At 38.1% G+C, this 27949-nt stretch overlaps 1 protein-coding gene across 1 annotated transcript; it reads right to left on the bottom strand.

The window, feature by feature from the left end:
• Positions 1 to 549: 549 nt before the first annotated feature.
• On the bottom strand, positions 550 to 27647 carry LOC127956169 (uncharacterized). The gene is made up of 9 exons (XM_052553920.1): positions 27508 to 27647; positions 22122 to 22334; positions 7792 to 7894; positions 7500 to 7705; positions 7302 to 7385; positions 7104 to 7187; positions 6112 to 6305; positions 5223 to 5382; positions 550 to 2132 (listed from the first exon to the last, which is right to left on the bottom strand). Exons 2-9 carry the CDS (start codon positions 22285 to 22287, stop codon positions 2008 to 2010), a joined length of 1122 nt encoding a protein of 373 aa, XP_052409880.1. The 5' UTR covers positions 22288 to 22334; positions 27508 to 27647; the 3' UTR covers positions 550 to 2007.
• Between the last annotated feature and the right edge of the window lie 302 nt (positions 27648 to 27949).

Here is a 27949-nt window from a genome sequence, read left to right as displayed (position 1 = left end):
TTAGGGTATGGTGCAATGGACTTTGTTCGTAAAATCTCATGCGAATATTGTAAATACATAGTTCTTATTGAAACGTATCTCTCTTTTATGTCATTCTCTAATCACCTACAAAATCTCGGGCTTATGTCGTACAGTGAGAGGTCCAAAGATGGCTGTTGTCACATTTTTGCAACCAACAACAATAATCTGAGAGAGTCAGAAGTTCAGCATGATCATCACACAGTGTGTGTTTGCTGCTACAAGCCACATCTACTCACAGGCCAATAATAAAGCAACATGAAATCAACGCCACATGGCGCCAAAACATACAACTGCTTGCCTCAACCCAGATAACAAAATTAGTCTGTCCCACTTGTGTGCTCCTGGGTCCTCACCCAGATCTGGCCCATATACCATGCTCTTAGAAAGATGAGTGTGGCCCAGATGTGGCCCAGAGATCATTATTAAATCAATAGCTGTGTCCCAGATGTGTCCCACTCGGAGTAGACTGAGAAACTGGAGTGTGTGGCGTATACATGCTTTCATACTCTAATAAAGACAATGAAGCTGTTTAAATGAACTGTTTCCATTTATTCACATATTTTTATTAAAAAAAGACAAACAATTTAATTATAAAGCAGTTTAAATGAACGATTTAAATTTTTCACATATTTTTCAAAGAAAGACTAACGGTTTAATTATTTTAAGTTGAACTATCAATAGGAAATATTACAACTGCATTACAATTGCACAGGAAATGAACGTGGAAAGAATGCATCACAACACTGTCATGATCAGTCAAGTAGGTTTGGAGACCAGATTTAGAATGGGCTCAGATTTTACTGTGGGAGATCTGTAGGTGTTAAACTGACCGTGTAAAGATGAGCAGCACTTTATGTGCAAGGCACAGTAATGGTTATCAGCATTCAGTTCTCTTCTATTTATGTATGGTACACTATTATTACATCAAACTATCATAAATAAAGAAGCCCAAGTGGCCTGTTATGTGAAGTGCAGGTGGGCGAAATGGTGAAGTCAAAGGAATTTATTATGTAACCATTTTTGATAATTATGCAGCATTGTGAAAGTGTCTTGTGCATATCAAGCCTGCATTTATTTTATCAGAAATACAGAAGAAAAAATGTTTTGCAATTCTAATATACTTGGAAGTGTAGTTTATTTCTGTGATGCTCCGCTGTATTTTCAGCATCATTCCTCCAGTCTTCAGTGTCACATGATCTTCAGAAATCATGAAAATATGATGATTTATTATCAGTGCTGGAAAGAGTCGTGCTGCGTAATGTTTTTTATTTTGGCGTTCATTGATAAGTGAAAACTTGAAAAGGACAGCATTTATTCAAAAAAGAGATGTTTTCTAACAATATAAATCTTTACCATCACTGTTTCTATCGATTTAACAAATCCTTGCTGAATAAAAACCATTTTCTTAAATAAATAATATAATTCTGACCTCAAGCTTTTGACCGGTAGTGTGAACTGTTACAAAACTTATATTTTAAATAAACTTATTTTTTTACATTTTATTAATCAAATAATCACAGGTGAAAAATATCCCAGGTTTCCAACATTGTTAATAAATCAGCATTGTATAAAAATGTATTTTAAAGCATATCAAAATTTTGATTAAATAAGTGCAGGCTTGATGACCATAAGTGACTTCTTGCAAAAACATAAAATAGCAATATATCCAAAATGTTGACCTATAGTTTGTTGTCTCACCGTTGCATCATGGATGGTCACTTCTCTTGGACTGTATATACACTGGGGGTCATTTCAGCACTCTAGGACTGTATGCTTTTAACTGCCTTCATTGTGATGTTTTAAAGTCTCACGGGAATATTGTAAATACATGATCCTTATTGAAAAGTATCTCTCTGTTGTGTCATTCTCTAAACACCTACAGATCTCCCACAGTAAAATCTGACCCTATCTTAAATCTGGTCACCCATCCTACCTGGCTGATCATTACAACATAAGCTAACAGCTCAAATCATCTTGGCATGTAGACTAGTCCTTTTGGCGCCTCTTCCTTCCTCCATCCCGGTCTGAGGCCAGGTGCAGCCATCTTTTCATCACGTTTTCAATTTCACTGTTTGTTGCCGTCGATGAAAAGACATTCTTCCGGACAGCATCTAATGAACACAAGTATAAAAATGAAGGACATTAACTACAGAAACAACAAGAATTAAAAAAAAAATAGAAATGACGCATACAACTGACTTCAGCACCTTAGTTGAAAAGGTTTTACTGAGACATTAAACCTCTCCCAATCACAGCAAATTAGGATTAAACAACTGCACAAACAGCTTTATCAGCTTCACACGTTTCTAACCAGACTGACTTTATTCCTGTCAGACATCTACAGAAATTCTTAGGAATGGCCACTTCTCATATATTGAGAAATGTGACTATATTTACTGTTGGAAACAAGTTATATTCACACAAGTTATGTTTCTGCGGCACAAAGTATTTCAGTTTCGTTTATGAGGAAAACTGTCTTGGTATTATTATAGAGGTGCATGTTGGTCAAACACAAATTAATTGAGGTAATTGGTTTCTACACACTGTAAACAAATATTACCTTGGTTTAACTCAAATACTTTGTGTAGCAAACACATAACTTCACTGAGTGAAAGTAACTCAAGTGAATAAACACGGTTACAACAGTAAATTAAGAGTTTGGTTCCAAAACACAGTAAATCCATTTGGATTCACTTGTTTTCTTTACCAAGAAAGTGGCAATGTGAAAACCACTATTTTCTGTTTCAAATCCATTTTGTTCTTTAAAGATTTATTATAAAATTGTATATTTTTTTCCCCAAAATGCAATACATAAATCCATGATAGTTTTTTTTCTCAAAATGCAATAAATCGATTGAATCAATATGAAAGTTATTTTTCATATTGAAAAAGATGTAAAAGCACAACATAGTAAGTTCCACATCTGACAGCCTCTGAACTTGGTCAATGCTAATATTAGATACAGGGACTGGACTAAACATACATTCATCAGTCATCACTTCTACATTAATTCAACGGGTCATCTTATTAATGCTATAAATTAATTACAGCAATAAAAGAAAATGTCATCATAATAATGAGTATCACGTTAAACCACAGAAATTCCAAAATGATAATTCCCTTACATTCAACTTCCAAAAGTGCATTCATCTTTGCCATGTTACATTCATTTAGTTGACTAGTGCTATGTGCTGTCTTAACAAAAACATAAATGGCATTAATAAAAACACTAACACGGACAAGCTACGCAATATCATGTTCATAATCGGTAATCTACGTCTCTATATATTATATGTCGATCCATCTGAAAGCACGTGATGGGGACTTTCCAGTACTATTAATCACAGAACCGGCTTTACTGACGAGATGTGCATGACCATCACATGAGATTTATCATGCAGCCTGTTTGTTGATCCAAAAGTACAAATTATAGTTGATAAAAACTAGGATGTGGAGTGTATTCAAAGTGCTGCCATTTCCGTCTAGAGTGTGTGGAAAGGTACATTTTTATGGTTAACAATGTGTGGAATGGTGCGCTGTGATTGGTTGTTACGGTTTACAATGTGTCCCGTTCTGCTCCTGGAGGGCCACTGTCCTGAGTTGAGCTCAGACCCCAACTAAACAAACCTGAAACACTACTAGAAACTTCAAATGAAGCCTGATAACACTTTACTGATGGCATGATTTAAAGGAACACTCCACCGTTTTTTGAAATAGGGCTTATTCACATTATTTCCTACATTTAGATAGGTGGGCAAATGCATTTTTGTGTCAATGCATGCATTGTTTTAGTTTGACTGGGTCGGCGTTAGCTTAGCTTAGCACAATGAATGGAATCCTTTGTTGCCAGCTAGCATGGCCTGAGTAAAAGTGATCAAAAAAATAAAAAAAACCCACCTAATTACTTCTTGTGGCCTGCGTATTCACAGCGAGTACAAATAGCGATCCAGATTAACACTAGGCGATTTCCTAGGCAGATATTGACTTGGGACTATATCATGGGGAAGCACAGGCGAAGCACTGCTGCTTAGGCGAAGCACTGCTACTTCGGCGCAGAGAATCACGCAACACATGAAATCCCACGACTTCCGTCAACATACCGGCGTGAATAGTAGCTGCCTGGCTATTTTCCTTACAGTACACGAATGGCGATGAACATGGCTGATTTTGAGAGAGACGAAGAGGGTGACTTCTCAGACAGTCAAGAACCAGAACCATACCTATTTGAACCAGAGTTTACAGAAGACGAGCTGCGTGCTTTGGAAATAGAACGACAGTAGGAGACTGCGGTCAAGCCAGCCGCACTTCAGAAAAACACCGTCAAGCCAGCCGCGAGTGAAATTTATATGCGCGTGTATTAGTTGCGATCGCTCAACAGCCTGAGGACGTGAGGATGAGAGCCAACATGAACTGGTGGTGTGAATGTGGGGGAATATGCCAATCTATAACCGACGGAAATAGAGTGTCTGTGCTGTAGAGAGTTGATGACCAGGCTCAACACGTCAGATCAAGATGAGTGTTCCCGTAGTTGTGTGTGTCACATCTACAGAGGATTTCAAGGCGCTGATCCATTCTGCAGTACTCGATTTTTTTTTTTCCGGTGTGACAAAGTGAACTGGAAAAAACGCCCCACGCCGAATGGACCAAATGGACAGCTGTCCACAGAGTAAGTGATTATTTTAATCATGACGCATGTATAGATCGACCCATATTATACCTGTATTCACATAGAGTTGATGTTTTCATGTGTTGCGTGATATCTCTGCGCCGAAGTAGCAGTGCTTCGCCTGTGCTTCCCCATAATATAGTCCCAAATCAATATCTGCCTAGGAAATCGCCTAGTGTTAATCTGGATCGCTATTTGTACTCATTGTGAATACGCAGGCCACAAGAAGTAATTAGGTGTTTTTTTTTTTTTCGATCACTTTTACTCCGGCCATGCTAGCTGGCAACAAAGGATTCCATTCATTGTGCTAAGCTAAGCTAACGCCGACCCAGTCAAACTAAAACAATGCATGCACTGACACAAAAATGCATTTGCCCACCTATCTAAATGTAGGAAATAATGTGAATAAGCCCTATTTCAAAAAACGGTGGAGTGTTCCTTTAATACTGTAGAAACAGTGTTAAAACTTTCTGATATTCTCTATGCATACAACAGAATCTCTAAGAAATTAAATTTGAATGTATGATATCCTTACCAATAACAACATCCTTTATTTGCAAGGCCGCCAGGGATATTTTTCCATTCACCCCTCTCCAATTGATGCTTTTGGCCAAGTCATTTGAAATCGTTCGTTGCATTGTTCGCCACACAGTGTCCTTTGTATCAAACCCTCCAACTAGTCCTAGATGATTAATCTAAGAGAAACATATCATGATTACACTTCAGATAAAAACAGTACACCCCCAAAATTACATTTCTGTCATCATTTACCCACCCTCCTGCTGTTAAAATTCAATCTTCAGAACACAAATGAAGACAAGTGTAGAATGTTTTCAGCAGTTAGTATCCATACAAAGAAGGTGAAAAATAGCCTTTTATCGTTTAAACATTAATAACTTTAACACTCCAAAAAGAACAACATTTGAAACATATCAGCATTGTTCTGAATCAACATAAATAATTTAATACGATGACATTTAAAGAAATAGCTAAGCCAAAAATGAAGATTTGCTGACACTAGTGCAGATGCACATGAACCATGACTTTGAGTGTCTAAACAGCAGACGAAGGCTGCATCAAAACAATCCTTATTCGATCGTTTCGATGCAGCAATTTTCATTCGTCTTTTGTTTTATTCTTACTCAAATTGCATGTGTTTAATGTTGTATTGATTTTAAACAATTTAGTTTGGAATATACAATTTTTTTGGTGAAAAATCTTTTAACAAATATTAATTTGTGTTCTGAAGATGAATAAAATTCATGCAGACTTGGAACAACATGATGTAAAAAAAAAATATGGAAATTATAATTTTTTTGAGTGGATTTTAACTTCTTCAGGTGATACGCACTAATTGCAGCAAGTACAGTATAAACTAATGTAACATTTTCCACAAGATTGTTTTATTTTTTGACTCAACTGACCAGTTTTTCTTTGAAATCAACTGCTCGTAACTTCTGCTCCAACATATTAAGGGCCAGGAGGTCTTTGACTGGCAGAAGTCCGTGTTCAATCACATAATCGGTGTCCTGGGATTGCTTTGCATTGAGGATGCGCAGAATGGACTGTTGCTGATCAAGAATCATTTCTTGCTTTGTCAGCATTTCACGGATTAGAGCTGGAATGGTAATTTAAGATAATATAATGTGAACAATGGTTAAAAGGGCAACAGCATGGAGAGACATTAAATGCATCAGTCATGTAATTCAGTGTAGACTCTTGTACCTTCTGTCTGTATCTCTCACAGGAAGAAGCAACTAAGAAATGTTTACCACATACTCAATATATAGGTTTGTACTAGGATTGGCACAATAGTTTTATTACAAATTTTACAGAATTATTAATTAGTTTACACTTTTATGCAAACATTTACCAATCTAGTGTGCTATTTGCATTTTAATAAATTTAATTACAATTACTAATTAAATACAAATACAAATAGTTCCTTGTATTTCATGATATATTATATGAATATAATGTACACAAATGAGCCAAAACATTATTTACACTCCTTGAATCGTGTTGATCAAAATGAACACATCTTTCCGTAAACAAGTCATTTCGTACATTTAATTATCTTCTGAATTCAGTTAAAATGTAAAATCTGAAATAAAGAATGTAATACCCAATATTATGTATTATGAGGAACAGAAAGTCCTTTGCTCTTTTGTCACATCACATCCCTATAAGCTGAAGCTATGCAGTGTGTCCTGAAAACAGGATTAATTAGTTCACCTAATCATTTCTGTTTCCTGTAAATAAAAACAACAACAACAGGATGATGCACGTGTGATCAACACAAAATGAACAAATCCCTTGCTAAGACAACTCAGTGTTCCCGAGTCATATTACAGACTTATTCAAATGGAATGAATCGATCATGAATGACACATCACTAATAACATACTGTACTTACAGACAATAAGTTCAGGAGTGGGAGACTGATGAGTCCTCTGCTGTTTGTGCAACTGAGTCTGTTCAGGCTGTGCTGAGTGTAGACCTTAAGGAAAAGTATTGTAACTTTTATATGTATTTTTTTCTACTAAAGCAAGGGGTTTAAAGCTAACCTTTCATTCATATATATGTCATAAGATTTTAGCCTATGCCAACTTACAGGCACTGATTTCAGGTGTCTGCTGAACACTGTTCCAAGAAACACCACTCTCTGGAAACAAAGATCTTGTAGGCTCTTGTGGAGCTGGTGAGATTACATAATAACAAAAACAGATACACTTTAAAAAAAATAGATCTCTGGGATGTACCGGAGATCTAAACAAAACTGAAAAATGTATAAATGAATTACTTCACTCACATTCATATGTCAAATCCTCAGGTTGCCAGATGGTGTGGTTGCTGGTCAGCATTTCTGCCAGGGATATCGTCTTGAAGGTGACCTCTTTCGTGGGTCGATTAAACTGTTGGACTGGTGGAGCCGCAGGAAAACCTGTGCTATCCTGCTGTAGAGCATCCTCTTCTTCAGAGTCCATCGAAAAAGAGCTCAAAAGTTGAGAGTGTGGCCTTTAAAAGATTAAAAATAATAATAATAATTCAAACTTTACTCTACAACCACACAAAACAAATGTCACCAAAAACATTTCACCTACCTTTTGCGTCTGACTTTTTTTCGGCCTGGTTCCTCTGTGTCTGACTGAATGTCCGATTGAACCTCAACCTCTCGAACCTTCCTCTTTCCTTCCTCATAGTTGTCTGTTAATAATAATAATAAAAAACATATTAAATCTTAAATTGCAATAAACATTCCTAAGACTACATGAATAAGAGACCATATCAGTGTTGAACAGCTCTCTTATTTCCCAGGACACTCAGTCCTGACTTGGAGTCACCTGCTGCTTGATAATGAAACTGTATTTATCAAGAGGATAAGATCCTTGAGATGAATAATCTCCTTTACAAGGGGGTCCTCAATATTCATAAATATACAAGTGACAGCAAGGGTATTGAGATTACCTTAAGAAGTGGCCAACAACATCTTCCATTCTGTACACAAACACTCTGTAACAACTCCAACACTTTGTACATATATAAATTTGAATAATTGATTTCAAAAATGAAAAGCATGCTCTTTATACATCACTCCATGTGCTGTAAAGTGACTGCAACAAATCAGCCTTGATATGATAACCTCACCAACTTCGTTACATTTCCATTCAGCTCTACGTATTTCGAGCTAGGTGAGAGGTTACTCATCTAAAAGATCCCTATCTGAATGGAGTTTATTGGATAGTGAAAGAAAGGCTTCATGCGTTTATATTCTCTGTAGATCACATAAACTTTCTCCTGACACTGAAGAATACTCATTACTAAACCAATGCAGCATCCAGTTTTGAAAGATATCTCCCATACTTGAGAGATTAACTCTAGTGGCACCTATAACAGTCCCACAGAACTGACGAACTTCAATAAAACCTGGTGGGATTGGCTCAAAGTAGCATTTGCCACAGAACTGTCCATTTCTGAGAGTTGTCGGATAACCTGTGATAGGGGATGGTGTGGACTTATCATTTTCTGTATTTGTCCCAAGAAGTTTTCGAAAAGGAAACCCAGATATTAAGTCAAGTCTTCCATGTTTTTTGACATCCTCAGAAACTTGGGTTAGCCCATGTACACTGTAGCTAAGAAATTCCATACAATACAACTAAAATGCTTTACAAACGACACTATGAAACTGTGAGCAGAGTGTTTAAGACCTATACACAGAGTTGGACTGGAGGGAATAAAAATAGCCACAGATAACAACATAACATTGCTGTACACTGGTTCTGAAAGCATGTTATGAAGAACCACTGGACCGATGTGTATAACATTGATTAAATGTTTTGTTATATATTAATCACATTTGTACCTGACATGTTTCCATTGTCAGAATGTCGAAATAAGCCCTGGATGTATACGAGAGTGATCAGTCTGCAATCAAATGTGATAACTATACGTAACTATATAAGTAACTATATAACTACATAAGTGTTAAATAGGTCATATGATGTGAATTCAAGTTTTCCTTTCTCTTTGGAGTGTTACAAGCTGTTTGTGCATAGATACAATCCCTAAAGTTACAAACCCAAAGAAATACTCTTAATGAAAGTTTAGACTCATCCACACCTTCCTAAAACGGCTTGTTTAACCTGTTTAGTCTACATCAACTCTAGTGAAGTTTAACCACACTTTGGAACGTTTTGCTGTCTCCGCCATCATCACTCTTTGTATTAAGTGGGAGTTTTCATACAGTTATGCATGTGCCCATGAGAGATCTCGCAGATCTCACAGACAAACGTCTTAATAATATCGCAAATTAGAAAAATTTGGTGATATAAAATGTGCACGATAACATTATTAAGCAAAAATACATAGTACATACATTTTTTTCCCTCCAGTACCGAAAGCACAACCGATAGCGTCAGATATTTGTTCACAAACAAATAGTAACTATTGAATGTCACAATTTAACATGAGAAAGCTGGTGAAACTATACAGTAGAGGCTTACATCTGTTTGACTGAGTGATTTAAGGAATCTGATCTGAGTGATTTAAGGAATAAATCAAAGACATGCAGACTTGGTGATCTAACAGATGAACTCATAAGAGACAGACCAGAATCTCAGTAGAATTTTCTCATGAAATCATTGGTCATGCCACATACAAGTTTTTAGTAGTAAGAAATTATTAGTAATCCAGTATTTTTATATCAACTATGCATTCTGTTAGTTTTGTGAATTTGTATGTTTCATTAGGTCTCATAGAAATATAGAGCCGAGTCTCATTAGCATAACATTGAAAGCTAACGCCATGTGTCCTCATGATATCTCCTATTTTTTAAAATGTAAAGTGTGAAAAGGAACGTGCTTAGTACTGAGCTTTGTGGTACTCCATACTGTACTTGTGATAGATATGATACATCTTCATTCACTGAAGGAAGGAACAGAAGGAGGATGTTTCATTGTAGATATTCTGGAATGAAGTAAAATCTATGAATCTATCTATCATCCTCTTTACATCATTCCTGGATTAGTGAGGTCAAAATATAAATTTAATGTAGGATCTAGAAAAAATCTTATTGTGATTAAACCAGAAATATGTAAAGTAAATGATCAAAAACAATCTTTAAAGTTTGGGCTCATAAATATTAGATCACTCACACCTAAAGCAGTTATTGTAAATGAAATGATCACAGATAATAGTTTTGATGTACTCTGCTTGACTGAAACCTGGCTAAAACCAAATGATTATTTTGGTCTAAATGAGTCTACTCCACCAAACTACTGTTATAAGCATGAGCCCCGTCAGACTGGTCAACAATATATAGTGATATTCTCAATGTTACCCAGAAAACAGGATATAGGTTTAACTCTTTTGAAATACTTCTGCTAAATGTTACTCTGTCAGACATGCAAAAGAAATCTAATGTATCTCTTGCTCTGGCTACTGTGTATAGACCACCAGGGCCGTATACAGAATTCCTAAAAGAATTTGCAGATTTCCTCTCAGACCTTCTAGTCACAGTTGATAAGGCGCTAATCATGGGAGATTTTAATATTCACGTTGATAATACAAATGATACATTAGGACTTGCGTTTACTGACCTAATAAACTCCTTTGGAGTCAAGCAAAATGTCACCGGGCCCACTCATCATTTTAATCATACACTAGATTTAATTATATCGCATGGAATTGATCTTACTGATATAGATATCGTACCTCAAAGTGATGATGTTACCGATCATTTCCTTGTATCACTGATATTAATTGATATTAACTATATGTCTCAGCGTTACCGTCTGGGCAGAACTATTGTTCCAGTCACCAAAGACAGATTCGCAAATAACCTGCCTGATCTATCTCAACTGCTATTTGTACCCAAAAATACACATGAATTAGACGAAATGACTGGCAACATGGGCACTATTTTCTCTAATACATTAGAAGCTGTTGCCCCCATCAAATTGTAAAAGGTTAGAGAAAAACGTACTGTGCCATGGTATAACAGTAATACTCACTCTCTCAAGAAAGAAACTCGTAGTCTTGAGTTCAAATGGAGAAAAACTAACTTGGAAGTTTTTAGAATTGCATGGAAAAACAGTATGTCCAGCTATAGACAGGCTCTAAAAACTGCCAGGGCTGAGCATATACACAAACTCATAGAAAATAACCAAAACAATCCAAGGTTTTTATTTAGCACAGTAGCTAAATTAACAAATCACCAGACGCCACCTGATTCAAATATTCCACCAACGTTTAATAGTAATGACTTTATGAATTTCTTCACTGATAAAATAGATAACATTAGAAAACAATAGTGAATGTAGATTCTACAGCATCTAACACTTCAGTTTCATCCATCGCACCCAAAGATAAACTGCATTGCTTTACAACCATAGGACAGGAAGAGCTAAATAAACTTATCACTGTATCTAAACCAACATGTTTATTAGATCCTGTACACACTAAATTACTGAAAGAGCTGTTACCTGTAGCCGAAGAACCGCTTCTCAATATCATTAACTCGTCATTATCAAAACTATACAGGTATTCAAGGGCAGGCTCTAAGATGGTTTAGATCCTACCTGTCCGATTGCTACCATTTTGTTTACTTAAATTGGGAGTCTTCTCATTTATCATCAGTAAAATATGGAGTGCCACAAGGATCCGTCCTAGGTCCCCTTCTATTTTCAATATACATGTTGCCCCTTGGTAATATTATTAGAAAATACGGAATTAGCTTCCACTGTTATGCTGATGATACTCAGCTATATATCTCAACGAGACCAGATGAAACCTCTAAATTATCTAAGCTAACAGAGTGTGTTAAAAATGTAAAAGATTGGATGACCAATAATTTTCTCCAATTAAATTAGGATAAGACAGAGATATGAATTATTGGACCAAAAACACTACACAGAATCTAGAAGATTACAATCTGCAACTAGACGGATGTACTGTTACTTCCTCTACAGTCAGAAATCTGGATGTTATATTAGACAGCAATTTGTCTTTTGAAAAGCATATTTACCATGTTACAAAAACTGCATTCTTCCATCTTAGAAACATTGCCAAGCTACGAAACATGTTATCTGTTTCTGACGCAGAAAAGCTAGTTCATGCATTCATGACCACTAGACTGGACTATTGTAATGCACTTCTAGGTGGTTGTCCTGCTTCTTCAATAAACAAGCTACAGGTAGTCCAAAATGCAGCAGCTAGAGTCCTTACCAGGTCAAGAAAATATGATCATATTACCCCAATTTTACAGTCTCTGCACTGGCTACCTATTAAGTTCCAGTTGCAATTTATCATTACTTACCTATAAGGCCCTAAATGGTTTAGCTCCTGCGTACCTAACTAGCCTTCTACCACGTTACAACCCATCACGCACCCCTAAGGTCACAAAACGCTGGACTTTTGGTCGTTCCTAGGATAGCAAAGTCCACTAAAGGAGGTAGAGCTTTTTCACATTTGGCTCCCAAACTCTGGAATAGCCTTCCTGATAATGTTCGGGGTTCAGACACACTCTCTCTGTTTAAATCTAGATTAAAAACACATCTCTTTCGCCAAGCATTCGAATAATGTATCTTTTTAATTGTGAGTGTAGCTGCATCTGATCAAATGTGCATTTTTATTCATTAGCTTGGGTTAAACTAATTTTACTTTATTGGATCAGCAGCTATGCTAATGATGCCTCTATTTTGTTTCTATGTTTTGCCACGGGATTTACATCCCATGGTAACTAGGATTTACACAAGCTCCAGTCTGGACCCAGAACACCTGAGAAGAGATGATGCTGACCCTCAGAGGACCCCAGATGATGCTAACCCTGATTATATATTAATAATGTTCATCATCTGGCTGACTACGTCTTGTATTAATTTTTCTACAAATTCTGTCAAACGTGCACAAACTGACAATCACCACTTATAAGCTATTACTAAATATTGTAGAAACATAATTTTCTGTAAAGTTGCCTTACAACGATTTGTATTGTAAAAAGCGCTATAAAAATAAACTTGAAAGGAATTGAAAATTGAATCATTCTGAATTATTATCTGTCACGATGTACTCTTGATAAGGATGGAGGTCAGAATCTTAAAGTTGTAGCAATGTTGGTGTCTGCAGTGTCCAACTTGTAGTGCGTTCCTGTGTTTGGTTGAGTTGCGAATATTTGCAGTGTTTCTGTTTTTGCAGCATGTTTTTGGTTGTATTGCGAGTATTTGCAGCACATATGTTGTCAAACTGATTAAGATGTTTTCTTAATTTGCTGGTGATTTTTCTATTTGCATTTATCTTCTTAATTTGCATCGTGCTGAGCTTTCTTGACCACCATACTTGAGCCATTATCAGAATTTGATTTTTGCCAACAATCCTTCACTTGTGCTTGTGTATTGCCATTCATGGACTTTAGTTACATTTAATGCTACCATTTCAGATTGAATTCATTGTCCCTTTTATACCAATTACCTTTTTATGCAGTATCTAATTTCTCGTTTTAAACTATGCACATACTATTATGTAAATGCTGAAAGTTTCTTTAAATGAAATTAAGGTATACTACTGTTCCATTTTAGCCATTTTACACTTGCAATACACCTTTAACTGTACTTTAACTTTCCCTGCCAGCTCTTTTTTAAAAGTTGCCGGCCAGAGGCAGCATTTTTATACATTTTTCACAAAGGTTTCATGGCCCCCAGAATTTCAGTTGTATCAACATCTGAACATACAGCATATCAAATGAAAGAACAGAACCTTTTATTTTAATATTTTTTTTTTATTATAGCGTTACACATTCTTTTTTCAAACAACACTTGAATGTGGATAAGTTTCATAAAACAGCAACATTCTGAATAAAAAGATGGAAAGTTTTGTCAAAGGCTTGAGAACACTTGAGGTTTCCCACAGACTTATCCCACTGCCTGGAATGAAATTGAATGCTTCTTCAAGTGCCTCCATACATGTAAAAACCACAGAAAGCTACTTTTAAAGAGTATTTATGTACATATTTACAGCTGGTCTATTCGCATGGGTTTAGCATTACCTGAGATAATTCTGGATCTTTTTTGAGAATGACATTGTTCATAATTACTGAGATGGCACATTTAGATGGGTAACACTTACTTTATCCCACCTCTCTATGTAAAACTAATCCTGTCTGAATAGGATTAACAAAGAACACAATCAGGATCCCACATTTACATTATTTTTCATAAGAATGTGTTAATGCAATGTTTTAATTAGACTGATCACAACTGAATTGTCTTTCTTCAGAGTGAATGTGCAGATGATCATCGTAATTGCCATTTTACTCAGTATGACATGAGGTTTGTTATTTCTTTTCTAGCATGAGTTTGCACATGCCGTTTCAGGTCTGTGTGATGTGTGAAACTGATGTCACACTGAGCACACTTGTAAGGTTTCTCTCCAGTGTGAATTCTCATGTGAATCTTAAGGTTTCCTTTATTTGTGAAGCTCTTTCCACACTGAGGACAGGTGAAAGGCTTCTCTCCAGTGTGAACTCTCATGTGATTCTCAAAGTTTCCTTTGTGTGAGAAACTCTTTCCACACTGGTGACATATAAAACAGTTCTCTCCTGAGTGACTCTTCATGTGAAGATCAAGGTGTCCTTTACACCTGAAACTCTTTTCACACTGATCACAAACAAACGGTTTCTCTCCAGTGTGAATTCTCATGTGGCCATTGAAATACTTTTTCTGTTTAAAACACTTTCCACACTGAGAGCATTTGAACGGCTTCTCTCCAGTGTGATTTCCTGTGTGAATTTTTTTTTTTGTGTAAAGCTCTTCCCACACACTTTGCAGGTGTAGGGCTTCTCTCCAGTGTGAATTCTCATGTGGATTTTAAGATTTTCATTCCTTTTGTAGCTCTTCCCACACAGTTTGCAGGCGTAAGGCTTTTCTCCAGTGTGAACCGTGACATGGGCACTAAGGTAGATTTTCTGTTTAAAACTTTTCCCACACTGTAAGCATACGAACGGTTTCTCTCCAGTGTGAATTCTCATGTGAATGTTAAGATTTCCTTTTAGTGAGAAACTCTTCCCACACAGTTTGCAAGTGAAAGGCTTCTTTCCACTGTGAATTTTCATGTGGGCTTTAAGGCTGTCTTTTCGAATGAAACTCTTTCCACAATGCTGGCAGGCATAAGGCTTCTCTCCAGTGTGAACTCTCATCTGGAATTCAAGGAATCTAGTTTCTGTTTTTTTGAGTAGGTGAGTAAGTAAAAGATTTTTCCCTGGCCATAAACTCATGACAATTTCTGATACAGATTTTTCTCTCCATTTCATTAAAGTGTTGACTCTCCTCTTTCAGTGACATCAGGTCTAAGGTGAAAGGAAACAAAAACAAGAAAACACCAATTTAACGGCACCAACACATGAAAGCCTTAAGACAGTAAAACATCAAATCCAACCGCATGTGCTAGATTCTATACCCAATAAACAACTAAACATTTGTCTCAGAACCTCTTGTCAATATTGTTAATTATTTGCATTCTTTAGGACACATCCCAAGTACTTCCAAGCTGGCAATTATCAAAGCCAGGTCTACAGACTTTTTTCCCCCACTGGTGGTTCTTTTCCGACTAACTTCCTTAGTTGGTCATGTGATTTTTTGTTACAGTTTTATGGAAATGAAAGAAGTTAACATTCAATCTGTTCTTTCTCATTAGTAGTATTATCTGTAATTTGACTTTTGTGGCTGGCTTCAGATGCTTGTTTGTTGCATGTTTTTTTTCCTCATAAGAATACCAACATGTCCACCTTTGGTTTAAGAAGAGGTCTTTTACTTCACTTTGACATGAAAACCATTAATTGTTTCCTCAATATTCGCTTAATTTATTTTGCTGTGCACAGCTTTGTGCTCCTGCTGACGCAGCGAGTATAAACCAGGCTTTATCAGGCAATCAATGAATGGCGCACATTTATGCCAAGCAATTGCTTATGAACTCAAGTTGATGAATACTTAACTTTATGACCTTTATATAATATGTTTTTGTTTACACAATAAATTGTATTTAATTAAATTTTCATTTAGTTCATAGTAAACTACTGTAGTTTCTGGCTGGGATGTTTCTCCACAGGAAGAAAAGACAAAGAACATTATTTGACATTGATCAATATATTTTTTAGTATCAGGCACTATATGACAATGGATGGTGGCCCATGGTCGGAGACAATATCTTCAGGGATACCAAAGTTGTGAAAGACATGCTGGAACAGGGCTTCGGCTGTCTCAATGGCCATGAGAAGGACTTTGACGGGAATCAATCGACTTTTGTTAACTGATTGACTGCAACAAAAATGCAGGTAAACCATTTGGACTTTGGGAGATCAGTCACAAAGTCGACTCTGACGTTGGACCATGGATGACATGGGATGGGCAAAGGAATCCGTTTACCAGTGGGGAGGTGATGTGGAGTCTTTGAGATATCGCGGACTAAGCAGTGGCGGACATACTGGGCCACCAGTACCGAGCTTGTAGGAACGAGAGAGTATGCTGGCTGCCTGGATGTCCAGAGCCTGAGAAAGCAGGGAGCCCAAAAGGGTTAGCTACAAGGAGGATGGAACAAAGGTTCTCTCTTCTGGGCCTCCCAGTGGAGCATATTCACAAAGGGTGGCAACATGGATCTGCTCTTCCAGAGTCCACTGGATAGGATTGACAAGGATGGCTTGAGGAAGGATTGGCTCTGATTTGGTGTGTTCTTTGGGAGAGCGGATATGAGACAGGGAGTCAGCTTTGAGGTTCTTATCTCCAGGATGGTAGGTGATCTTTAACTGGAAACAGGCTCTCTCCAAGGTACTGTGACAGCACTGCTCCCATGCCGGTGTTAGAGGCATCCACTTCCACCAGGAAGAGGCGTTGGGGATCTGGGTGAATGAGGATGGGAGTAGTGCAGAAGGCCTAGAGTTTCTTGAAAGTGGCCTGACCTTCCGGTTTCAGGATAGGGACTCTGGTAATCGACAGAGCATGGAACTGAGAGGAGGGGCTTAGAGGAGATTGAAATTCTGGATGAATCTGCGGTTAAAGTTGGCAGATTGGAGGAATCGCTGGAGTTCCTTGAAAGTCTATGGCCAGTCACGGATGGCCTGGACCTTCTCTCGGTCCACCTGAAAAACATCGGCACTGATGATGTAACTGAGGAACTGTACAATGGGTTAGTGTAATTCAAATTTCGAAAATCGAGTTTCAAGAATTACAGGCTGTGAGTGAGGCTGGTGAATGAGCGGTCTCGATGGGTTGGGAGGAATTTAAGCATGGAGAAATCTTTATGGCCCTCTGCTTGAAGTTTTCTAAGTCCACTGTGTCATCATATATGGCTATCATGGCCTGGATCTGGAGGTCCAAACCCTGGTGTAAGCGGTCAACAGCGCTGCCTTGTTCCATCCACTAGTGGCAGCCTTTGTCCGGAACTGCAGGGAATAGTCATAATTTGAGGAAGTGCCCTGACAAGGGCAAATGAGCTGACTGGTGACTGACAGTGAGACAGTAGATTGGCTACAGACTTCCTCAAAGTCGGCTGCAAAAGCATCGAAGGATCGTGCCCAGAGCAAAGCCCGCCTTTTGAGCAGAGATCATAAATGCCACCTTTGCTCACTCCGTGATAAAGAGAGCACAGCTTCAAGAGTGGCAACCAGCTCTTCGAGGATGTTCACTGCGTTCAGGGCTCCATCCCCAGTCCTTGTATAGCTTGGTCTTCAAATACACTTGTAAGTGCAAAAACAGCAGGTTTATTTACAACTGGCAGGTTAGAAGGGAGCAGAGCAACGAGTCCAGTTCAGTAAGTGGGGAATTGTAAGGGGTTAAGCAAAGAGTTACTTTTATCTTTCCATGGGATCCCAGGGGAACAGAGGAGCACAGAGACGATGGAGCACAAGAGTCAAGGAGATTGTGGAACAGTATGCTGGAGCTAGAGACAGAAAGGTATCACAGGTGAAAGTCGTGCAGGAAGATTGCAAGGATATAGCGCTCTTGATGAATGGAGACAGGTGGTGGTGATCAGTAATCAGGGGATTGGGATCTGGTGAGCATGGTTGGCAGTGATTGAGTTTTGCTGAGCGTGGTAACCGGTGATTATGACTACCTGACAGCTATTGGATGTGGGTTGACATATTTATTTGGGAAACTGTTTTCTTCAGTTTATGAGTTAGCTAGGGAGTAAGGAAAGACTCCTGTATTTTACTTGGGATTTCCTTTGTAAGGCAAGTTACAGTTACCCCTATCTGTCAGAATCACTTTTGTTTGTTATTTTGACCTAAATCTCTTTCTGTTCATTTTTTTATATATATAGAACCACTGTTGTGAATATTGTGAGCTCCCAACAGGAGAGGGAGAACACAGCGGTTTAAATCATGGTACCTTATTCTTTAATTTTTTCTTTTGACATTGACCTCTCCAACTCTAGACTGATAAGGTTGTGACACGACAGTAGAGGCATTTATTGATGCTTTTGGTAAATGCACCCTTGAACAAGTTTGACTAGTTTAGTAATAACCATGAGTAGTAAAACTGTGTACAAGGCAAGATTCAAAAATAAATGATTCAGTGTCGAGGAACTTGACAGGTCCCAGAAAAGATTACAATTATTAACAAAGAGCAGTTTCTGTTCTTTACACTATGACAATAACCAATAGAATATCCTAGGATTTTTTGTGCTGATGGCCTGCACCCCAGCAGAGTTGGAGCAGAACTCCTGCCAGACAACATCTGCAGGATGCTATGCTCCACTTTATCACCCAGGCAACTGAAGATGAACACCGAGCCGAGCTAGATAAAGAACCGTTTCTGTCAGACGTGTCCGATTCGTGAACCGAGGAGCTGATGATACTGCACATGTGTGATTCAGTGTGAAGAAGACTGACACACGTCTGAACTGAACTGATTCTTTTGGTGATTGATTCTGAACTGATTCTGTGCTAGTGTTATGAGCGTGGGTAAACCGAATGCTTGAATCAAGGGCAATCATCGCAAATGACGCCATTACATCGAGCGCAAAAGAACCGGTGAACCGTTTTCTTCAACCAGTTTGTTGAATCGAACTGTCCGAAAGAACTACTGGTGATCCGAACACCGATGCAACCGGTTCTTCACTTGAGAACGAGTCAGTCTGTTGTTTGTTATCTGGCTCGGCTCGGTGTTCATCTTCAGTTCTCTCTTCACAGCAGTTCAGTCAGTGAACTGTGAGTAAATGAATTACTCTGGGATATTGGTTTGTTTGAACTCAGAGGGAGTGTCAGCCACATTAAAAAAAGTTAACAGCTTAATTCATTTGTGGATTAATGCGTATTAGAGATGTGAAGAGTTTAAAACGATTCAGTTCGATTTGGTGAACTGAATGATTCGTTTGCAAACCGGATATCCAGACTGCTTTGATTTTAACTCTCTCTCACAACAGACACGGAAGAGAAGAGTAAAATAGTTTTTGCTATTTTTGGACCAAAATGTATTTTCGATGCTTCAATAAATTCTAACTGACCCTCTGATGTCACATGGACTACTTTGATGATGTTTTTCTTACCTTTCTGGACATGGACAGTATACCGTACACACAGCTTCAATGGAGGGACTGAGAGCTCTCGGACCAAATCTAAAATATCTTAAACTGTGTTCCAAAGAAAAACGGAGGTCTTACGGGTTTGAAACAACATAAGGGTAAGTTATTAATTACATAAATTTGCTATCTGAGTGAACTAACCCTTTAATGCATTAGAGCATGTAGCAAAATAGGAATTTTAGATAACAGTCCTTACCAGGTCAAGAAAATATGTCCATATTACCCCAATTTTACAGTCTCTGCTCTGAATCAGTTACAAAATATTAAAAATATTTCAGAGAAGCACAGATCTGTGAACAGCAGTAAATCTCCATCCAAACTCCAGAGGGCGCTCTCTCGTGGAAACTCCACATATGCCCCAAAGAAGAAACCCAGGAATTGCCTATTGCTGCAGTTTGAATAAACAGATTTAACAGCTTTCATTGATTCTACATAACTACTAAACACAGAACTATGTTAAAATATGGCTTATCGGAGTTCATATTATTGAAATTTTCATTCAAATAAAGTATATTTATAATGCAATGCCTTTAAGGCTGCTTAGAATACTTTCTAGCTTTAGGACTCTCTGATCAGCTAAAAAATTTAACTGAAATCGGCTAAATCTGTATAAAGGACTTTAAAGAGATTGACTAATGAAACAGAGTGGGTTTTACAAGCCTGTATCAACCTCACCGATTGGAGTGTTTTTGAAGCTGCATCAAATGATCTGGACGAGCTCACAGAGAATGTAACATCTTAAATCAGTTTCTGAAGACTTGTATTCCTACCAGGACTCACTAAACCTACAACAATATGCTTACAGGACTGGGGACAGGGTCATGTATAAACAGACCAAATACACACTGGAAAAGGAGATCAGATTGGCAAATAGGAATTATTCTGAAAAGCTAAGGATTGAGTTCTCTTCCAATGACTCCGCATCAGCGTGGAAAGGTCTGAAAGACATCAACAACTACAAGACTCTGTCCTCCAGCATTGTGGAGAATATACAACTGGCAAATGATCTGAATGAGTTTTACTACAGGTTTGAAAAAATCCAGCACCCGTAGAATCAGCACCGGAGCTCCCCAGGGCTCTGTTCTCTCCCCTCTGCTCTTCTCCCTGTACACTAATGATTGCACGTCTAAGGACCCCTCTGTCAAGCTCCTGAAGTTTGCAGACGACACCACACTCATCGGCCTCATTCAGGACGGTGACGAGTCTGCTTACAGACAGGAGGTAAAAGAGCTGGCTGTCTGGTGCAGTCTCAACAACCTGGAGCTTAACACCCTCAAAACAGTGGAGATGATCGTGGACTTCAGGATTAACGTGGACATTCACATTAACTCAAATTAACTCAAACAAAAAAAGGCCCAGCAGAGGTTGTACTTCCTTCGCCAGCTGAGGAAGTTTAACCTGCCACAGGAGCTGCTGAAACAGTTCTACTCCACCATCATCGAATCCATGCTCTGCACTTCAGTAACTGTCTGGTTCAGCTTAGCTTCTAAATCTGACCTCAGAAGACTACAGAGGGTAGTCCGGACTGCTGAGCGAATCATCGGTACAACCCTCCCTTCTATTCAAGAACTGTACTTATCCAGAGTGAGCAAAAGGGCTGCCAAAACAAGCATGATATTACTGCGGGTTGAGTCTTTAATAAGACATACACCAACCCCAACCCCAAACCTAACTGTACAATATTAAAAATACAGAAATGGTAGTGAGATCTGAAAGACAGTATTATTTGTCAGAACCCCAGATTAACCCAAAAGCTTATACTGATACTAAAATGGAGTAAAGTTCCCACTCTAAAAATTGAAGCTGTTATTTATGGGCCACAACCTGTAAGTATGATTTATTATTTGTTGATGTGTTTTCCATTAATAGTTTCTCTCTTTATTTTTATGTAGCAGTTAATGCTGATTAGCTCCACTAGTCAAATAGCTAAATGCTAATTAATACTAAATACTTACGGCTACAAACTTCTGTTTAAACTCACCAGCAAACTTTGAATGTTAATGTTTGTTGGCGACTAAAGCTTTAATAAGGATAAAACCGTATATCAAAAGCTAACATAAACAGCAGCAGTATTTAAAAATACCAGCATATGTCAAATTTATGAGACAGGAACAAACAATAAAAACATCCCATTCTGAAAAGTCCTGTGTTTGCATACGTTCTGCTCAATCCTCATCAATTATATTCTCTCGGTCTGTTTCAGGCTCAAATTGGTAAAGCAATATTGTTGCCATTGTTTACAATACACCGGAGCTGTGCAACTACCCATAATGACATGTCTTTAATTTAGTCATGAGGCAAATATTAGAGATAAAGAGATTCATGATGCAGAATGATCGAAGAAAGACTGAGATTGAAAACAGACCTGTTTGATCCTCAGTATCTTTATGTTTGAATGTTTCTTCAATCCTCGTGTCTTCACACTCCTCTTTAATAAATGCCATCTTCGTTTGTGTCTCAGTATCTTCATGTAGGCCTCTGAATGCTTCTTCCATCCTCATGTCTTCACTCTCCTCTTTAATAAACGCCATCTTTATAACAGTTTCTCGAGGATCTCAATCGCTTCACAGGAGTTTATCTGTGTGGTTAAGATAAGAATAATTAACAGACAGAACTAAGTCTCAATCAGCTCCCTATAAAACAGGGGCCCATTGTTTGCATTTGTGATAGCAAAATAAATGCATTTACTCGACCGCTGATGTTTGAATAGAGAAACATAGGCTATGGCCATTTGGAATTACTATTGGGGAATTTCACTGATATGTTTACCAGTTTCCATATATAGACAGAGAGAATGCAAAAGTCTTTGGGATTCATTTATATATAAGAAATAGCTATGTGCTTCAGCAACTAGCTCCCCATCTAATAGGGTTTTTAGTCTCAGTAGGAACATAGTTTCATGCCACAGAGCTTCTCTTAAAACCACAGACAGTTGACAGACTTGTGTTCTTAGCTTAAAAACTAAAAAAAATTTAAATAAAATACTTATCCCGGTTGCAAAGTATAAATTATGAATTGCATGCACTAAAAAGTTGACAGGATGCACTTACTGTACTTAATTTGCACTGCTTCAGTTATAGGCCTACATGTATTAATTTAATAAAAAGCAGTAAGTGATCTCTTGGTCTAGATTTTTTTTAACTGCTTAAATAAGCTGTTTAATCTAAAAAAAAAAAAAATTTATGGGCAAAAGAAAATCATGTTTTATTATTATTTAAATGCAAATGCAAACATATCTAGATATATATCGAATATCGTAAAAATTTTGACAATATCGAGATATAATTTTTTTTTCGATATTGCCCCAGCCCTAGTTGGTTCTTCGAAGCTCATCCCAGAGTCATAGTAGCAGGTCCGTAAGCTTAAACCTGCTCAAGAGCGGCTTATTTCATGTAAACAGGATTAGATCGCATCTTTTTAAGCAGAACTGAAATCTGTCCCAGCCACCGCTACTTCATTACAAGAGTATCCTACAGATCCAGGGACAATAATAAAAAAAGAATAATCAATTAAAAATTAATTTACATTTACATTACATTTACATTTAATCATTGAGCAGACACTTTCATCAAAGCGACTTACAAATGAGAACAATGGAAGTAGTCGGGGCAACAAGAGAACAACAACAGTATACAAGTGCCAGGACAAGTCTCAGTTAGTCTAGTACAGAACACATAGCCAGGTGTTTGTGTTTTTTTTTTTTTTTTTTATGAAAAGATAAGAAAAGGAAAAGTGCTAGTATTAGTTGGCTAAGTGCTGGCGAAAAAAGATGAGTCTTTAGATGTTTCTTAAAAATGAGTAAATACTCAGGAATTGAGATTGGGAGGTTATTCCACCAGCTGGGCACAGTCCAGGAAAAGGTCCGTGAGAGTGATTTTGAACTTCTTTGGGATTGCACCACAAGGCGTCGTTCACTTGCAGAGCGCAAACTTCTGGAGGGCACATAGGATTTAACCAGTGAGTTTAGGTAAGTTGGTGATGTGCCAGTGGTCGTCTTGTAGGCAAGCATCAGTACCTTGAATTTGATGCGAGCAGCTACTGGTAGCCAGTGTAACCTGATGAGGAGAGGAGTAACATGAGCTTTTTTTGGCTCATTGAAGACCACCCTTGGCCCGCCAGGAGACCATTACAATAGTCCAGTCTGGAGAGAACAAGAGCTTGGACAAGAAGTTGGGTGGCTTTCTCTGACAGGAAGGGTCTAATCTTCCTAATGTTGTATAGGGCAAACCTGCAGGACCGGGTCGTTGTAGCAATGTGCTCTGTGAAGCTTAACTGATGATCCATCACAACTCCTAGGTTTCTGGCTGTCCTCGAAGGAGTAATGGTTGATGAACCCAGCTGTATAGAGAAGTTGAGATGAAGCAATGGGTTAGCTGGAATCACCAGGAGTTCTGTCTTTGTAAGGTTAAGCTGAAGGTGATGGTCATTCATCCAGCTAGAGATGTCACTCAGACAGGCTGAAATGCGAGCAGCTACCGTCGGGTCATCAGGCTGGAAATGAGAAGTAGAGTTGGGTGTCATCAGCGTAGCAGTGATAAGAAAAGCCATGCTTCTGAATGACAGGTCCTAATGAAGTCATGTAGATGGAGAAGAGAAGTGGTCCAAGTACTGAGCCCTGAGGAACCCCAGTAGCAAGGTGGTGTGACTTTGAAACATCACCCCTCCAGGACACACTGAAGGATCTGTCAGAGAGGTAGGACTTAACCCACAGGAGTGCAGTTCCAGAGATTCCCATCTTTCTGAGAGTGGACAGGAGAATCTGGTGATTAACAGTGTCAGAAGCAGCAGACAGGTCCAGTAAGATGAGTACTGAGGATTTTGAAGCTGCTCTTGCTAGTCGCAGGGCTTCAGTAACCGAGAGCAGAGCAGTCTCAGTTGAGTGGCCACTTTTGAAGCCAGATTGGTTGCTGTACAGGAGAATTGTTCTTTACAAGGAACATAGAAAGCTGAACACAGCTGAAAATTTAACACAGCTCGCTCAAGTGTCTTTGCAATGAATGGAAGAAGGGATATCGGTATGTAGTTTTCAAGAAGTGCTGGATTTACGGATGGTTTCTTGAGCAGTGGGCTTACCCGAAGAGAAGAGTTGATAATGTGAGTAAGTGAAGGTATGACTGAAGAAGAGATCGCTTAAAGGAGGTGGACAAGTGGACAAGTAGTAGGATGATTGGACAGGATAAGTTTGGAAACGTCCATCTCTGAGAGTGGGGAGAAGGAGGATAAAGAGTGTGCGTCGGTCATTGTGAAGTTATCCTCAGTCTGTGGTGTGGAGAATTGGTCACTGATGGATCTTGTCTTATTTGTGTAGAAAACTGCAAAGTCGTCCACTGTAAGAGTCGATGGAGGAGGTAGATTTAAAAGAGAAGGGAAAGTCTTGAAGAGTGTCCAAGCGTCACAACAGCTGTTAATTTTGTTGTGGTAGTAGGATGTTTTAGCTGTGAAGACATTTGCAGAGAAGGAATAGAGGAGAGATTGATACACACGGAGGTCAGTAGAGTTTCTTGATTTATGCCATTTCCTCTCTGCAGCCCTGAGCGATGTTCACGGAGAACCTCGGACAGGCAGGGGGCAGATGGGGCGGTGCGTGCTGGTCGAGACAACAGTGGGCAAAAGTTGTCCAAGCAAGATGTTAAAGTGGAGCAAAGAGTGTCCGTAGCACTGTTCGTGTCCAGAGCTGAAAACTGAGAGAGTGCAGGAAGAGAGGATGAAACCACAGCAGATAGGTGAGATGGAGAGAGTAGGTGTAGGTTCCGGCGAAAGGTGACCTGCGTTGGAGTGTGAGGCGCTTCAGGAGTAAGTGCTAGGTTAGCAGTAATGAGGAAGTGATCCGAGGTGTGCAGTGGAGCAACTGAAGAGTCCAAGGAGCAACAGCGTGTGTAGATGAGGTCCAGTTAGTTGCCTGAATTTAAATATAATATAATCATTTTGTGCAGTATTTAATACTATAGACACAGCCAGGTTTACTCACTGAAAGATTTATTCGTCATGAAATTATTACTTAATAAATGTATTTGAGTCTTATACACAGATAATATAGAGTCGTGCATTAATTTGAGTGATGACAGATATTATTATGGGAGTGGCTTGATGCAGATAACATGATCTTGGCCCTTAACAAATCTGTTCAAATATAAAATGTAATTAACTGCTAATTACAGCATTGAAATAAAAATGTAAAGCCTTTACAAACAAAAAAAAATCATGAATATAAATAACTAGTAAACAAATAAAAATAAGTTGAAAACCATTTCACATTTAATTTATCTATTATAACATTTATGTATTTTGTTCTCTTGTCTGTTTCTTTATAAAAGTCCAGAAATTTGTCAAGTTTTTTCATCAGGTGTCTTTTTTAATTATATGATGTCATTATGTTGTTATCTTGCCGCCACCCAATCGCTGAACTGCTGATCATGGCTAAGAGTATCGATACATAACCCCTTTTAAACCAAACCATGAACACACAGTTATCTCAGATAACTCAATCCAGCCAAACTAATCATCAACAACAGGTGCATTTGAAGAACTGAATTATCAGATCCTGATTAGAGTGGTGATATCTTCTTGGATGTGATGTTTGATTTCAGATGTAATAAGCTATGTATGAAGAACGGCCCAAACACAGCTGATCGAGCTCATCGAGGTCTGAAGACAGGTGAGTTTAGTGCAGGACTGGGGCTCAGAGTGTGTCTCCGGATCTAGAAGATTATTTATAGGGGGGCAACACCAAAGCAAGTGCCCTTCTATAGTTTCTGGGAATGTGTGGCCTGATATACAACAGTTGTGTTCACAAATAGGCTTTTGCATTGCAATGAAATAATCAATCATATATACTGTTTAAAATACAAAAATAAATAAAAAAATTTAAATGTCCATGGCACCAAGTCAAGACACTAAAAAACATGAAAAACATAATCGGCCAAATATTATCAGATCCTAACAATCCTTTATTAATATTAAATGGCTGCTTGGCTTGTTTAAATAATGGTTTAGTGCAAGTTTATGAGTTAGAATCTCCTAACATTAGAACAAACATATCACAGCAGTGCAAACAATGTTTGTTTCTGTTAACAGAGGTGTGTGATACTCTAGCAGCACCCTAGCAACTGTACAGCCAGAGCCTAGCAACCACCAGAATCTCCTAGCAACACTTTAGCAACCACCAGAATCTCCTAGAAACGCTTTAGCAAACACCAGAATCTCCTAGAAACGCTTTAGCAAACACCAGAACAAAAATCTTTTCTGACCTGACTGACCAAATTATTAATACTTTTTAAACAAGACAAGCCAGCATAAATTTTTCTTATTGCAGTTTTTCTTAAATGATAACACGAATGACACAAAATTCATTAACAAGTCATAGTTTTCTCACAAACTGAAATGCAATCTTAAAACATCAACTTGCACAATGTTCAAACTTCCAGGTCAAAATAAAATACTCTAGTCAAAAATCAAACTTTTTTCAGTCTAAATCAGATGAAGCAAAATACATAAATAAAAATCATCATATAATACTCAGACTACTGTCTTGACAAAGAGCTATGGGCATATTGTTTTGGTTATAACCACCAAACATTGTTTATAATGTACTGTTCCACTAAAGAGAGCTAAATAAGACGCATCTTTCTGTTACTCGTGTGGATGTGATTCACTATAAAACTCTGCTCGTTACTGTTATTAGATAGGTTATAACATTAATTTTTTTTAAGAAGTTGTATTGATGTTAACACTTTAAAAGATTAAAAACAAACCTTTGTTCAGCAGAAACAAAAATGCAAGAGCGCGGTGCAGGCTTATGACGTCACATCGCAAAGCCAAAATAAAAGTCCTGTTTACGCATAGCAGACATCTTCTTCTTCGGTTTTATGGCGGGATGTTGAGATACATTGTCGCCACCTAACGTATTGGAGACCAGACAAAACAGACATCAAGTTCAGAAAACACATTTAAACAATAAGATAAAGGACCGATTGAAAATTAAATGGTAATGAAATCTGGTTTACATTTCCCTTAATTAATTAATCTTTAATTTAAAGCTGTCTTATTTTTTGCCAGCCCACACTGCTTGCAGATACAGTGATATGTATCCTTTGCTATTAATTTCCATGTTGGTTCACCCCTAGCCACTCGCTCCTTGTCCTCTTGGTCAGCTTTCTGCCTTCTCCTTGTGCACTGCCTGGGCTGAGTAGAGCT

The sequence above is a fragment of the Carassius gibelio genome, chromosome B4 (assembly GCF_023724105.1).
Source record: "Carassius gibelio isolate Cgi1373 ecotype wild population from Czech Republic chromosome B4, carGib1.2-hapl.c, whole genome shotgun sequence".
Classification (NCBI taxonomy): Eukaryota; Metazoa; Chordata; class Actinopteri; order Cypriniformes; family Cyprinidae; genus Carassius; species Carassius gibelio.
The sequence above is the reverse complement of the archived record's forward strand: the minus strand, read 5'-3'. Positions and strand labels throughout refer to the sequence as shown.